At 38.1% G+C, this 14532-nt stretch overlaps 1 protein-coding gene across 1 annotated transcript; it reads left to right on the top strand.

Annotated features, from left to right (window-relative positions):
* Positions 1-3850: 3850 nt before the first annotated feature.
* Positions 3851-13658, top strand: LOC132992799 (plastin-1-like). The gene is made up of 16 exons (XM_061062299.1): positions 3851-4020; positions 4405-4495; positions 6548-6708; positions 6798-6927; positions 7477-7609; positions 8177-8258; positions 9295-9460; positions 9632-9774; positions 9876-9971; positions 10759-10957; positions 11299-11377; positions 12422-12536; positions 12634-12767; positions 12905-13028; positions 13107-13240; positions 13326-13658. Exons 2-16 carry the CDS (start codon positions 4426-4428, stop codon positions 13468-13470), a joined length of 1911 nt encoding a protein of 636 aa, XP_060918282.1. The 5' UTR covers positions 3851-4020; positions 4405-4425; the 3' UTR covers positions 13471-13658.
* The last annotated feature ends 874 nt before the right edge of the window (positions 13659-14532 follow it).

Raw genomic sequence — 14532 nt, 5'->3', positions numbered from 1 at the left:
CTATTGGCATGGGGCTTAAAGATTTAAACTAAAAATCTATAAAAATTGAACAAAGATACTTGATGTTATATATTTTCATGATTAGCATGGCTTTCAGGTAGTTTGAGTACAGTAAAAAGTGGCACTTGCCCAAATGCAAGTTACAAGTATTGAATACAAGGTGATGAATATGTCTGTGTTTAACATTTTAAATCTGAAATGCGAAACATGTAACATTGCATCATAAACTAAGATTAACTTGATAAAATGAGACAAGCGTGGTCTCGGTTTTTACAACAACTTAAGCCAAGGTACAGTGCTAAATATAATCTGTGTGTGTGTTGTTTGCTTTAGTTTATGGAACATATTGCAACATGTCACACTGGTGTGCTTTCCCAGAGAAAATAAGATCGCCTGCAGCCCTTAGCAGCTTGACACAATGCTGCCTCTGAGTGGTCATGGCTTCACATCACAAGCTGAAAGAAGCATTAAAGCCGCACCAATCACAGACGTGCTCACTGGTGTGGGCTATAAGGACGAATGTGCCTTCAACCAGCTGTTGCTGCACACAATATAAACAAGTAGAGATTAACATAAAGTGTGTGTAAGCATACCTGCCCAATAAATCTGATTCTGATAAAGTTTGAAAGGAAAGTAAAAAAAAACTTTCAACTTTATTGTCCCCAAAGGAAAATGTGCTTTGCAGTCAGGTAAAACTGTAAAATGTAATAGGCACATAAAACATTAAAATACAGAAGTATGTTAAGGGAAAAGTGAAAGTAAAAAAGTCAGACATAGAGGAGAGGAAAATGCTTCATACTGGGTCCTTATTAAAATTTAGTGGGGTGATGACACAAGTGTTAAAATAATGTTTCATCTTTTTGGATCTATATCTCCTGCCAGATTCAAATTCACTGCGGAGAGGCTGACAATTTCTTCTTCTTTTGTCCCTAGACAGACTATGTTTACTGTTCTGTAGAAAGGATGAATGAGCTGTGCAACCTTTACCTGTTGCTGATGAACAGAGAACAAGAATGCTTTTCTGTTTATCTGGTTTTCTTTTAGTTCTCTGTCCTGCGCATGTGCCCATAAGCTTCCAGTGAATTATGCAGGAGGCTTATGAGAAAGTCTTTTGGCCAGCTGTTTCAGTTTTACAGTACACCAACAACTGATCCAGGCTCAGGGTCCATCATCAAAACATGTAGCTGGTGGACATCAATAGTTGGAGGTGGAGCGCTTGCCTGAGATCAGCTATGAAAAGGAGAGGGTAACCTGAGAGCCGCTCAGAGTCCCTGAGTGAAACTGGGCTGATCAGGTGTCTGAGGAAGAAGACCTGATGGGGACAGAGGACGATGGAGGCTGAACTTGTGTTGATTCAGAGGCAAAATGAAGATCAGGTGGAACAAAATGTCTCAAGTTTATTTGTCTAGGTGAAGAGAAAAAAAACATTTGAGAAGTCCTGTGTTTTGGATTTGGCTGATTTTCGTCAGATGGGCCTGTCCTCTTGAGCAGAGTTGGAAGTGAAAGGAGCGGCGAGGAAAAGAAAGGGTTTAGAAGAGAGGGAAAAGGGTTAATATAAAATGAGAGAAGTGAAAAGGAGTGGCTGAAAACGTGAATAAGGAAGAAAGAGGCCCAAAACTACTCTGCAACAAGCTGATTTTCTTCTTTGGACTGGCCCAGCTCTGGACTCTGAGCACTTCAGCCTGCCTGGGACTGAATGTAAGCTCCTTACTTCTGTTGTTTCCTTACATAATAACTTTCCTGCTAAATGTAAAGCTTGCTATCTCCAATATAACTGTAGCTATGAAAAGTGTTACCTCGAGGTTGCCTGGCACAAACACACAGGAGGACAAATAAAACAGAATCATGTGTTGGAATATGAGTGAACGCAGTGGTAAAGTGTCGTTGTTGCTGTGAAGTAATGCAGTTTACTCTAAAGTGATGCAGTTGGCTTTGTGCCTCAGGTTACAGGGCATTGTGTGGCAGTGAGGCACACCATGCAGGCAAACACTAGCCTCATGTTTTAAACATGTTTGAAAGACATGCAAAGTACGATTAGGGCCAGTTTAAAAAAAAACTAAACGTGAGGAATGGCAATGTGACACTACAAAAAGTTATTTCACGACTACTCTAAATTGTTTCTTCAATATTTAACAGGATGAGACAGTGTAGGTTAAGTTTTTCATTTACATTTAGTTAAAACATTTATATCCATATACACATTTAGTCTAATTATTAGCCAACTATATTTCCCCTGAGCTGAACTTTAAATGCAACATTTACTTCTGTCAGTATATGAAAGGGAAAGGGACAATGCTCTTGTTTTATTTGTTGCAGGCTTCATATTAATTCATTGAATATTTTAAAATCCAAATGGTGAATGTAAAATCTCATTTGTGAGCAATTATTTACTCAAAGACTATATTATTGTAGTTTTACCTGATAGGTAGCCTACACTTAACAGCTAGGCTATGTCAAAGAAGGGATTGTAGTTATCTAATTGTAGAACTGGAACAATAAGTACAGTGTTGAACCACCTGCCTGACTCTAAGTGAGTGAATAATAATAAGTAAGCCAGCTAAAGCAGCTGGAAATAAGCTAACAACAACTGTTACTAGCATCACAATCATGCATCTAGATTTGTATATTTGGTGAGGTTAGCTTAGCATGAAGAAGACAGTGGCAAGCCACTCTGTTATCTGCCAAAGAGAACCTTAAAAAGCTCAAAAGTTATTGCACATTATATTTAATGTAATAAAAATGACAGGTTGTTGTTTTAGGGGCGCTGTGCAGAGTTAGATCCTTGGCAGGAACACTTGCCAGGCAGCAAATGAATTAAGAGTGTGAAGCAGCTCAAGCCAAAGCTGCCATAAATAAGCCAACTACAATTGTTACTAGCATCACAAGGAAAGGCAAGTTTATTTATACATCACATTTTAGCAACAAGGCAATGTTAACTAAAAAAAAGTTACCCCATCTACATCTGATATGCATACATTCACATGGTAAGCATGGCTTTGCATGAAGAAACCACTGGGAAAGATAGCCACTGTGTTCCAAAATCTGCCAACCAGTGACAGGTTGTGGTTTTCACGGAGCTGTGGGTAGGGTTATGTCCTTGGCAGGATAATTTGCCAGGCAGCAAGAAGATAGTTTTTTCACTAGATAGGCTATAGCACTGTGTGTGAGTAACTTGAAGTACAAGTTTGTCTTTCAGTTCAGCCAAAACCACAATAATTTTCTTAACCTTACACAAAAGGTTATTTGGAACTCAAACTTATCCAAATAGAATAAAAAGTAGCCCATGGCTAAGGTTTAATCTTAGGCCTTCCATGGTGATATTAGAATATTTGTGCTAAGCTCAGCTAACTATCTCCAGGTTGTTATTTAATATTTTGCACACACACATCTGAAAGTGGTTACAGTCTTCTCATTTAACTCTTGACAGGAAAGCAGATAGTCCCTTTAACTGTAAATAGATAGGACTAAGTTCAACAGTGCTTTGTGCTTGATAAGAGGTCAGTGCTCATAAAAAAGTCATGTCCACAGTTTAAAGGCCCTCTCCGTCTGGTAGGTTTAACCCAGGGCAAAAAATAACACTAGAGCATCACCTGCTGCCAAAATGTGGATATTAAAGGGGATGCTTGCCAAAAAATATTTTATATCCATTTTTTATGCTATTTCCACTACAGGTGCATTGTTAGTCAGATATGTGCTTAAATTTAAATCAGTTGTGCAGAAGAGACAAACCTATGACTACAGACAATAACATGATGACACAGCTGAGGTGTTAAATGTTAACTGTCAGATTACGCCTGTCCCAGGGTCCAGGCAGGCCAAAGGTCCTCTCTGTGCCACTCTCGACTGACTCCTCCTTGAAGAGATAACCAGCTCTCTCGACTCTCCGGGATCCTGCCTCCGCACAGCCCTGGTCTCAAGCCTGGAAGACTAGACTTCGGCAGCCAGTGCAGAGGGATCCACACCGAAGAGGCTTTTATCTCAAGACAGGGCTTACAGGGGTACACACAGGATCTTATGAAGGTACTTGTCTCCGTTTCGTTCCCTTCTTTGTCATCATCTCAAGTAAAGACACACAGGGATTTCTATTTGTTAAGGGCAGAGACTTTGTTTTTCCAATGAGGAACCTAAGGTGTGTGAAAGTGCTTACGTGTGTGAATACCTGGTACAAGACAAGTCACAAGGCTTCCCTGGACTGATTCCAGCAAATAACCTGACACTTCCTAATTGTTCTTCTGTTTTTATCGCACCTCTATCTACAAAACCTTGTTTTCATTATTTATGTGCCTGAGGCAAGATGTAATTTATTCTACTCATTGCGTGGTAAACCTATGCCGTGGTTGCTAATGTGTATTGTTTTATTGTTCAGTCTTGCCAAACCATCTTGTATTTGTGTGGACGTTTCAGGTACACTAAGCACTAGCCGCTATGCAGAACCACATCACACAGATCTCCCGAGAGCACCTGGAGGATCTCAGAGATGCCTTTAATAAAATAGGTCAGTTTTCATACACACACACACACACACACACACACACACTAACATGACCCTGCAGTTGTATTGATGGACCTTTTGACATAAGTATGAGTTTTATATCTGTCCATATAGTTTGGCTCTTATGTAAGGTATTTTTATAACTTGGGTTGTCGAGTACTTTGTGTCTGAGGTGTTTTCAAATGGAAAAATACACTAAGACGTTGCCCGATTTTATCAGTTCATAATCATAAGGGTATAATAACAAGATGCTGAAAGCAAATAAATCGAGATAACAGGTACCAAAGATAAAGAGGGAAAGTAGGAGAGAGAGTAACTGTGTTATGTAAGAAAGTCACATGTTAACACTTAATTTTACTGGTTTTACTTGTAACATGAATTTTACTGGATACAAAGGCTTATATCGTTATCGGGACTGGTTTCATACAATTATCAAATCACTGCTGCCAAATATCAATATTTTGATAAAGAAATACAGCACTCTAAACAGATTTTCTCGGCAATTTGACTCACCATGTCACATCTTCACATGACATGAAGGAGGGTAACATGTATGGAAGTTAATTGGCCAAAGAAGAGAGAAAAAGACAGGATTATGTAGGAGAGATGTGAAAATAAGTTAAAGGATGATGAGAGGTGAAACTGACACTAAAATGCTTTGAATAAATACATTAAACCTGCACTTTACCTTTTTAGGGGGATTTTATATTTTTTAGTCAATCAGATATGGTGTATCATTACAAGATTATACTGCAAGATATCAATTACTGCAGAATTGTTGTATTGTAACGTAAAATATAACGTAACGAAACATAACGTAATGTAACATAACGTAACTAAACGTAACGTAACAAAACATAACGTAATGTAACATAATATAATGAAACATAATGTAACAAAACATAACGTAACTAAACATAACGTAACTAAACATAACGTAACTAAACATAACGTAACAAAACATAACGTAATGTAACATAATATAATGAAACATAACGTAACAAAACATAACGTAACTAAACATAACGTAACTAAACATAACGTAACTAAACATAACGTAACGAAACATAACGTAATGTAACATAACGTAATGTAACATAACGTAATGTAACATAATATAATGAAACATAACGTAACAAAACATAACGTAACAAAACATAACGTAACAAAACATAACGTAACTAAACATAACGTAACTAAACGTAACGTAACGAAACATAACGTAATGTAACATAATACAACGAAACATAACGTAACAAAACATAACGTAACAAAACATAACGTAACAAAACATAACGTAACTAAACATAACGTAACTAAACATAACGTAACTAAACATAACGTAACGAAACATAACGTAATGTAACATAATACAACGAAACATAACGTAATGTAACATAATACAACGAAACATAACGTAATGTAACATAATACAACGAAACATAACGTAACAAAACATAACGTAACTAAACATAACGTAACTAAACATAACGTAACGAAACATAACGCAACGAAACATAACGTAATGTAACATAATACAACGAAACATAACGTAATGTAACATAATACAACGAAACATAACGTAACAAAACATACCGTAACAAAACATAACGTAACTAAACATAACGTAACAAAACATAATGTCATGTAACATAACGTAACGAAACATAACGTAACAAAACGTAAAGAACGTAAAGAAACATAACGTAATGTAACATAATATAATGAAACATAACGTAATAAACCCGATATACAATAACTTATTAACTGGACTCTGCTGTAATTAAAGCACTACTCTAATAAACGTGGTCAACATTCCCTATATATCTGGACCAAATGACTCAGTTGCTTCCTGGAGATAAAAAAATAAATCATTAGACGATAACAAAACGGTTAAAAAAGCATTACCAGGATTCTGTTCTGTGCATGCTTTTATCACTTTTGTTCTTTATTAACCAATATTTACTGGGCTCATTGGTTTCAGATTATATTTGTGAAGCAAATTGACTCTTAACATCTTTGTGTGCATTTCTTTGTGTGTCTATTTGGGTTCAGATATTGATAACAGCGGCTTTGTGAGTGACTTTGAGCTTCAGGAGCTGTTCAGAGAGGCAAGCTTCTCCCTGCCGGGGTACAAGGTGCGAGAGCTCATTGAGACCTTCATTGCCGGAGACACCAACAAGGACGGGAAGATCAGCTTTGAGGAATTTGTTTCTGTGAGCCCTATTAAAAAATATCAGTTAATTTTATGGGCTGGATGTGCTTCTTCAGTTGACACAAAGTAACACAGCTTGTCCATGCTCAGGTCTATCAAGAGCTGAAGAGCAAGGAGTTAAGTGAGTCGTTCAGGAAAACCGTCTCTAGAAAGGATGGGATCCGCTCCTTTGGAGGAACTTCACGAATCTCCAGCGAGGGAACGCAGCACTCCTATGCTGGTGAGGGACAGTATTCACTGTGTTTGTTAAGGTCTGTCCATTGACTGTTTATAAAAAGCCCACATAGCAACAGTGACCAGTGTCACCCATTAGTTTATGGACTGCCATTTGGGGTTTGGCATTTTGTCCATCCACATCTTGTTTTCTTGGAGTCAGAAGTGACAATAGTTGGATAAATGTTTGAAGCTGGAGGGAAGTGCAGGTTAGAAAATAAGTTATCAGCTAGCACAGGTTTGATCAAGAAAGTACCTCTTTCTTCATGTCTAATTCATTCATGTGCAATGGCAACTAGCAAGCTATTATAGCGAACAAAAAAAACAAGCAAACAGCTAAATGTACCCAAAAAGTTGAACCAACCATTCTTACAGTGTCTTATTTATTACAGGTTTGAGGGACTTTGGGAGACGCATTTTGCACAACTTACAGTTTTTTTATTCATATATTGTTTACTTTCTATTCATTGATCATTTCTCGACTTAACAGATTAACCTTTTTGCTTGTTATTTGGCTCTTAATCTGCTTCTTCACAAAATGTGTGTGTTTGTGTAGATGAGGAGAAAGTGGCATTTGTGAACTGGATAAACAAAGCTTTGGCAAAAGATCCAGACTGCCAACATCTACTGCCCATGAACCCTGACGATGGGAGCCTCTTTGCCTCTGTCCGTGATGGCATCCTGTTATGGTAACACACACACACACACACACACACACACACACACACACACACACACACACACACACACACACACACACACACACATACACAAGCACACACACACTAATTCAAGCATTCATACAGTATACCCACAGTGTGTTTATGTTTATTAATAATTTTTCTGATCAAGTTTCTGCACCTTAAACATCACATAGTACTGTTTTTTGTAACTTTGAAGAATCAAACCTACATCTCTCACAAATGTAAATGAGTTTCCTTCTTTTTTTAAATCACAATGTTGGCCTGCGCTTACACAAGAAATGACAATGATAAGCGAGATCTCTTTTCTGCTGCAACAGGTTAAAGCAGGAATGGCGTGATCCTGTTTTATTGTAGTTTTTATAGTAGTTTTTATAGTAGTTCACTCCGCCTCCTTACTCACTTTTAATCTCACTGAGGGTTTCACCACGTGACAGTGCACATTTCACAATGGCTGTTGCACTGACTAATCTAAGATTATACACATACTGAAATGACATTACACACTCAGCGCTCAGTTTTCTTTAAGCTCACACTCACAATGTTGTCTTTCAGCAAAATGATCAACCTGTCAACGCCTGACACCATTGATGAAAGAGTAATCAACATTAAGAAGCTCACTACCTTCAAGATGACAGTGAGTTGGATGGTTTCTCTCAACCCTAAATATATAAGACATTTGTTGTGACATTTTAACCCCTCACAGACAGTTCATTATGATTCAAGGAAATAAGCACCTGTTAAGAGTGTATCAGCAAGTGGAAGATCAGTTTTGGAAATTTGTTTGGTTTCTTTCTTAAGATGAGACGATGGATCGCCACCTCTCTCATTAAACCATTAAGCTGTGTTGTTGTAGCTTAGCATAAGGGCTGTTAACAAATGGAAACAGCTAGCCTTGTTATGTCCAGAGACGTACAGCCCACCCTCGACCTCACAGAAAACACATCATAGTTTTATGGGGAGCGACTTTTGCAGTCTTGTTGTCACTGTGAGGTTGCTTGGCAACAAGTGCTACATCCAGAAATTGACATTGTAATACTTCTTGCATTGGTTTGATAACAAGACAAGACTTAGTTCTAGCGAGTCCTCCTAAGAAATAAAGTAGCTAGGTAAATAGGTACATTTTTTTGCCCTTTGGACGTAGCTAGGCTAGCTGTTTCCCTTTGTTCCCACTCTTTACGCTAAGCTGTGCTAAAGGAATGCAAGTTGTATCAGCTTTCATCTCAACAAATCTACGTAAGAGCATAAAAGCATAAATCTCGTCTGAAGTCCTAGTCCTAAAAACACTTTTGTCACAATAAAAAAGGGAGGAGTAACCCACTAGATGCTTACACATAATGAATTATACTGTGTAAAGGTGATGTAAAAAAATATCTGTAAAACAAAAGATAGGTCGTAAAATAATGTTTGAAAAACATGTCATATATTAACTTTGTGCATACTTCCTCTTTGTGAAGTTTCATATCACATGTGAATTTTTTAATTGCCTCTGTTGAAAGCATATCCTTATGATTTGGAGCATTTTTTATCCATCCAGCCATTCATATTTGACATGACATTTGATGCTAATAACCGACAGAACAGAGCATTTGATCGATGTTGTTTATCTTTATAAATTGTGGCTTTGAGTTACAAAAAATATGTTATGATAAGCACTTTGTCTGCATTTGTAGGAGAATCTGGTCCTGGCTTTAAACTCTGCCTCTGCAATCGGCTGCACCGTGGTGAGCATTGACGCCCTTGGTCTGATGGCTGGAAAACCCCATCTGGTCCTTGGACTCTTCTGGCAGATTATCAAAGCTGGTCTTTTTGCTGATATAGAAATCAGCAGGAACGAAGGTCAGGACACATACACACACATACACGTGCATGCACAAACACACACAGTAACTTCAGAGATACTCCATTAATTTAGTTAGATTTATCTGAAGCTAATGAAGAAGTTTAGACCTGAATCTGTAAAAATGTGTTTGTACTAAACAACAGTTTAATTACTAACTTGTTCTTCAGGTCTGATCAGCCTCCTGGCAGATGGGGAACAGCTGGAACGTCTCATGTCTCTTTCCCCCGAGGAGCTGTTGCTTCGCTGGGTCAACTATCACCTGCGCAATGCAGGAACAAAAACCATCAATAACTTCAGCGAAGATATTAAGGTCCTCTTCAGAACACCACACACACACACACACACACAATCGCCCACACAGCTACACGTTTAAATGAGTGTAACCCCTTCTCCTGAATTGTACCCCTGTAGGACTCCAGGGCCTACTTCTACCTGATGGACCAGATTGCAAAACATGAAGAGCTTGAAATGAAAAGGCGCGTCAAAATTGATATGAGCGGCCTCAATGTGAGTTTGTTTTTTTGTGTATTTTTTTTAAGTCACTGTGAGATTTGTAAAAAATCTATCTATGAAGGTATCAGGGCGCAGATTGCCTAGCGCTTAGGTCCCACCTCATTTACAGAGGATATAGTCCTCTAAGCGGGCGGCCCGGGTTCAAGTCTGACCTGTGGCTCCTTTCTAGCATATCTTCACCACTCTCTCGCCCCACTTTCCTACTCAATCCACTCTCCTATCAAATAAAGACTAAACACTCACAGTAGAGGTTTTAAAAACGAAAAGTGAGAAATGTGACAGGATGTGAATTTTTTCCTTTTCAAACTTTACATTCCGGTGTACGGAAGTGGACATGCATCCATACATTTTATTTACTCTCTTTTGCTGTAATAACGAGTAAAGTCAGGCTGTATCCTGGAGATGTCAACATATTTATCTCGTATCCACAGACTTAAAAGAAAAAGAAAACAAACAGAGAAATGCGCTTAACTTACCTCATTAGTGTGGGCAATGCAGCATGACATGAATCGGGTCTATCACAGTGGCCAGACTATTGTTTCATTTTCTAGAAAATTAGATAAAAATAAGCTGAGACTTTTTGACGAACCACTGAAATGAGCTGGTTTTCAGCTAAAACTGAAATAAATAAAATGCACGGATGCATGACTGTTCAGGGCTTCTGTAAAGATATATAATCATACTAATTGATGTACCTATTGTGTAAGAGTAAATACATTTTCAAGCATGTGGTGACTGCACTGGGCATGTACATTTGAGTCTCATTCATATGTATTTGAAGGTGCGTGATTTGGACAAAAGGGCGGAGCTGATGCTGCAGCAGGCGGCGCGGCTGGACTGCAGACAGTTTGTCTCCCCACATGACGTCACATCTGGAAACAGCAAACTCAACATGGCTTTTGTAGCCAACCTGTACAACATGCATCCGGCTCTGCAGAAGGTTCATATGCACAACGGCCTGGAGAATGCACACTTAGAGGGTGAGGCCTGAACACAACACATTGCATAAGGCTTCATTTGCATACTCGCATGGGTCTTAAGGTTGTTTATGGCTTCTGCATCAACTCAAGAGTAAAATTCAGTAATAGTATTCAGACATGTATGCACAACACTCAATCCACATTATGTAGAATTGTGAAGATAGAGGTCGTAGCCCAATAAACAGTGCAAGATATAAATGTTTCAGTGTGGGACACATTATGGTAGCCATAAATCTTTACTGTATGATTAACTTAAAACATTCCTATCAGGTGGCCGTAACCGTGGGAACAGCTGTCAGACAACGTGTTGTTGTTATGTTCATCATTTCATTTCGTTACAGCTGAGACCAAAGAAGAGAAAACATTCAGGAACTGGATGAACTCTCTGGGCGTTTCTCCATACGTCAACTACCTGTACAGGTAAACCATGAGTTAAGACATCAGTGTGAATGAGCCTTGTCATGGGAGGGGACAGATGCTTTATATTCCTACAGTGTCAGTTACCTTTTCAATACTTATGGCTGCCCCGTATATAAACAGGACATGTGTTGTTTGAAAAGCAACACAAGTGTCTGATTTTTAATTCTCTACTAAAACATAACTTTTATTAATGATGTATTTTATGACACTGTGTATGCGATGTAAAAACACATACAATCACTTTGTTTTTTATTTTTATGCTCGTGTTTTTTCAAATGTTTCTACAGCTGGAATAAATATTAAGTTTTTCTTTCATATCAGTGGAATAACTAATAGGCTACACACTACTCTACTTGTGCACATTCAGGGGGTGGTTTGGGCCCCCCTTGTATTCTGATTGGCACCGCCCCAAATTTCTGATCTGTGATTGGCTAATTGCCCTGTCAGAGGTGGGACTTACGTTCATATAAATGTGTTGGCTGTGTTGCAACAGGCTGCTAGAAGCTTTCTTTGTGTTTTGATGTTGCATGTTTCCATTTAGTATTGTCAATTCTGACTTTGGCTTTTTGAGTCCTTTAAGAATGAAGTTTGGAAGATTTAAAAGTGTTTTTAGAGTTGATACTCTGCAGTGTTACTTTTTTAAAGATTTAAAAAAATATATACTCAAAAGTATAAAACATATATTTTGGGTACTTCAATGTTTGCAGTTAAAGTAGATTTGTTGGGGAGATAGAAAGGCTAAATAATTGCTATTCGGTGCTCCGGTTGAATCAGCCCTGTCAAAAAGTGGATTAAGAAGCCATAACAAAAATCTTTATTCGTTGCACCTGCCTGAATATTTAGGTTTCACAGAATTAGTTCATTCTTTCTTCATTTTGATTTGTAACAAATTAAATTAAACTTACGGAGAGACATCTTGGTAAATATGTCCTATTTTTACAGACTTATCATTTGAATTGTATGTTTTTTATGTTCTCCTCTTACAAAAGGTTTTTGCAGTAGGGGTTGAATGTCCCTTATTCCTCTCTATTTTCTCTTCAACAGTGACCTGATTGATGGTTTGATAATCCTGCAGCTCTATGAGAAGGTTAATGTGCCTGTAAACTGGAAGAAAGTCAACATGCCACCCTATCCTTACCTGGGGGCCAATATGAAGAAGGTGTGTGTGAATGTGTGCACAGCTGGTGAGCACAGAAAAAAAAAAAGAGTTGGTAAATAAAAGAGTTGTAACGCTGTTTTTCTTTTTTACATCTTAGTTGGAGAACTGTAACTACGCTGTGAATCTGGGGAGGGATGTGGCTCACTTCTCTCTGGTCGGCATCGGAGGACAAAACCTGAATGAGGGGAGTCCGATGCACACTCTGGCGCTGCTATGGCAGCTGATGAGGAGGTACATAATGTGACTCTTGATGTTGTTTATTGTTTCTGAAAGACAGTCTGTCTACTTTTGATTTACTATAGTTATGTTTTAGATCTTGAGTTCAGCTTGAGCAGTCTTAGCTTTCTTTCTTGGATGCTCTCCCGCAGGTACACAGTGCGTGTCTTATCAGATCTGGGTGACGGAGAGAAGGTTAAAGATGAGATCATCATCAATTGGGTCAACACCACCTTGGGCCAGAAACACAAGGACACACAGATCAGCAGCTTCAAGGTGTGTGTGAGAGCATGTTTTATTTAAGTAAACACAAGACGGAATCTGTATCTGACCCTATTCCGCTGTTTGCTGCAGGACCTTCGGATCAGCACCAGTCTGCCAGTGATTGACCTGATCGACGTCATCGCCCCCGGCAACGTCAGGTGGGACATGGTGAACAGAGGAGAGCGAGGGATGCTGAAGCCAGCCGATAAACTCGAGAACGCCAAGTAAGAAACCACACTTCACATGTGTTTGGATTTTGTCACTAGATCATTATTTTCTAAATCTTCCCCCCTCTCGTTCCTCACTCAGGTATGCAATCTCATTGGCCCGTAAGATTGGAGCTCGTGTCTACGCCCAGCCAGACGATTTGGTGGAGGTGAATCCCAAGATGGTGCTGACGCTGTTCGCCGCTCTCATGGGCCACGGTTTGAAAAAGGTCAACGCTAAACGCTAAAAACAAAGATCAACAAACCAGCAGGAACCAACAACCAATAAACATCTTGTTTCCAATCCCGGTTTCCCCTCCTCTTTTTCTCAACACTGTATTTTCTTTTCTTTGACCTTAAACCTTGCTTTGATCACAGAGCAGAGCAGGACAATCCTTTGTTCACTCTAATTTTCTTTTCTTTTTTTTCATGAAAACAATTAGCCTGCCTAACAACTTTGACGCATAAAATATATTGATATGTTGACTTGTTGTGCCGTATGACCAGAAAAGGCGACACAGCAGAAGAAAAAACAAAATACCTTATGAGTGTAAATGTTTTGCATTGAATGTTGCTTTTTGATTATTAAAAAAAGAATGCATTAAAAGTATTGCCTTGTGTGTATATTGTCTCTCTTTGAGAAAGTGTTAATTAAAACATCTTTAAGTGAAACAGTGTGTCATTAATGTAAAGAGTAAACTGTAAAAATCTGTTCTTTGAAGGGACTGCATCAATGAAGTTAGAAACCCTCACATATAGAGAGTATTATTTCACTCCTCGTGTATTAATGAGGACAATTTTATACTTTCAATCCAAGACATTTATCTTAAATATTTATTTTTAGTGACTTTATTATATTTTTAGATTAAGATGATCAATCCTACATTAAATTGTCACAACCAAATACAGCATGAAAGCTATACTTTCTATCATTAATAGGCTTATGACTAATAGAATACCTTTTTTTCTGCACGGTGAGGACAAAGATAAAGATAAAGATAAACTTTATTGATTCCCCATGGGGGAAATTTTTGTGTTACAACAGCTCTAGAAAACAGGAAGCAGGAATATAATTATTAAAAATAAGAAGTTAAAAATCAAACATATTTGCATCCGTTAAATAAGGGGTGAAAAAATACAATAATAGAATAATACAAGGTATTTACACTTCCACTTGTGACATGTACTTACAGAGAAAATAAGCATATTTGGATAAACAAACTGTTCCAAATACTTGAATTGAATAATATATAATAGTATTTAGACTTTTACTTAACTTCCTGAGCCACAGTTTAACTGTTTTAACTAAG

Source organism: Labrus mixtus, chromosome 18 (genome assembly GCF_963584025.1).
Source record: "Labrus mixtus chromosome 18, fLabMix1.1, whole genome shotgun sequence".
NCBI classification, from domain to species: domain Eukaryota; kingdom Metazoa; phylum Chordata; class Actinopteri; order Labriformes; family Labridae; genus Labrus; species Labrus mixtus.
Note: the sequence above shows the minus strand (reverse complement) of the source record. Positions and strands in the feature narration are given on the sequence as shown.

What these genes read in the sequence shown, in the direction of transcription:
- LOC132992799 (XM_061062299.1), top strand. Translation starts at nt 4,426, where the DNA reads ATGCAGAACCACATCACACAGATCTCCCGAGAGCACCTGGAGGATCTC. An exon ending in TCACTACCTTCAAGATGACA is followed by an intron (nt 8,259 to 9,294) that starts GTGAGTTGGATG and finishes CTGCATTTGTAG; the next exon opens with GAGAATCTGGTCCTGGCTTT. An exon ending in TTGATATGAGCGGCCTCAAT is followed by an intron (nt 9,972 to 10,758) that starts GTGAGTTTGTTT and finishes ATGTATTTGAAG; the next exon opens with GTGCGTGATTTGGACAAAAG.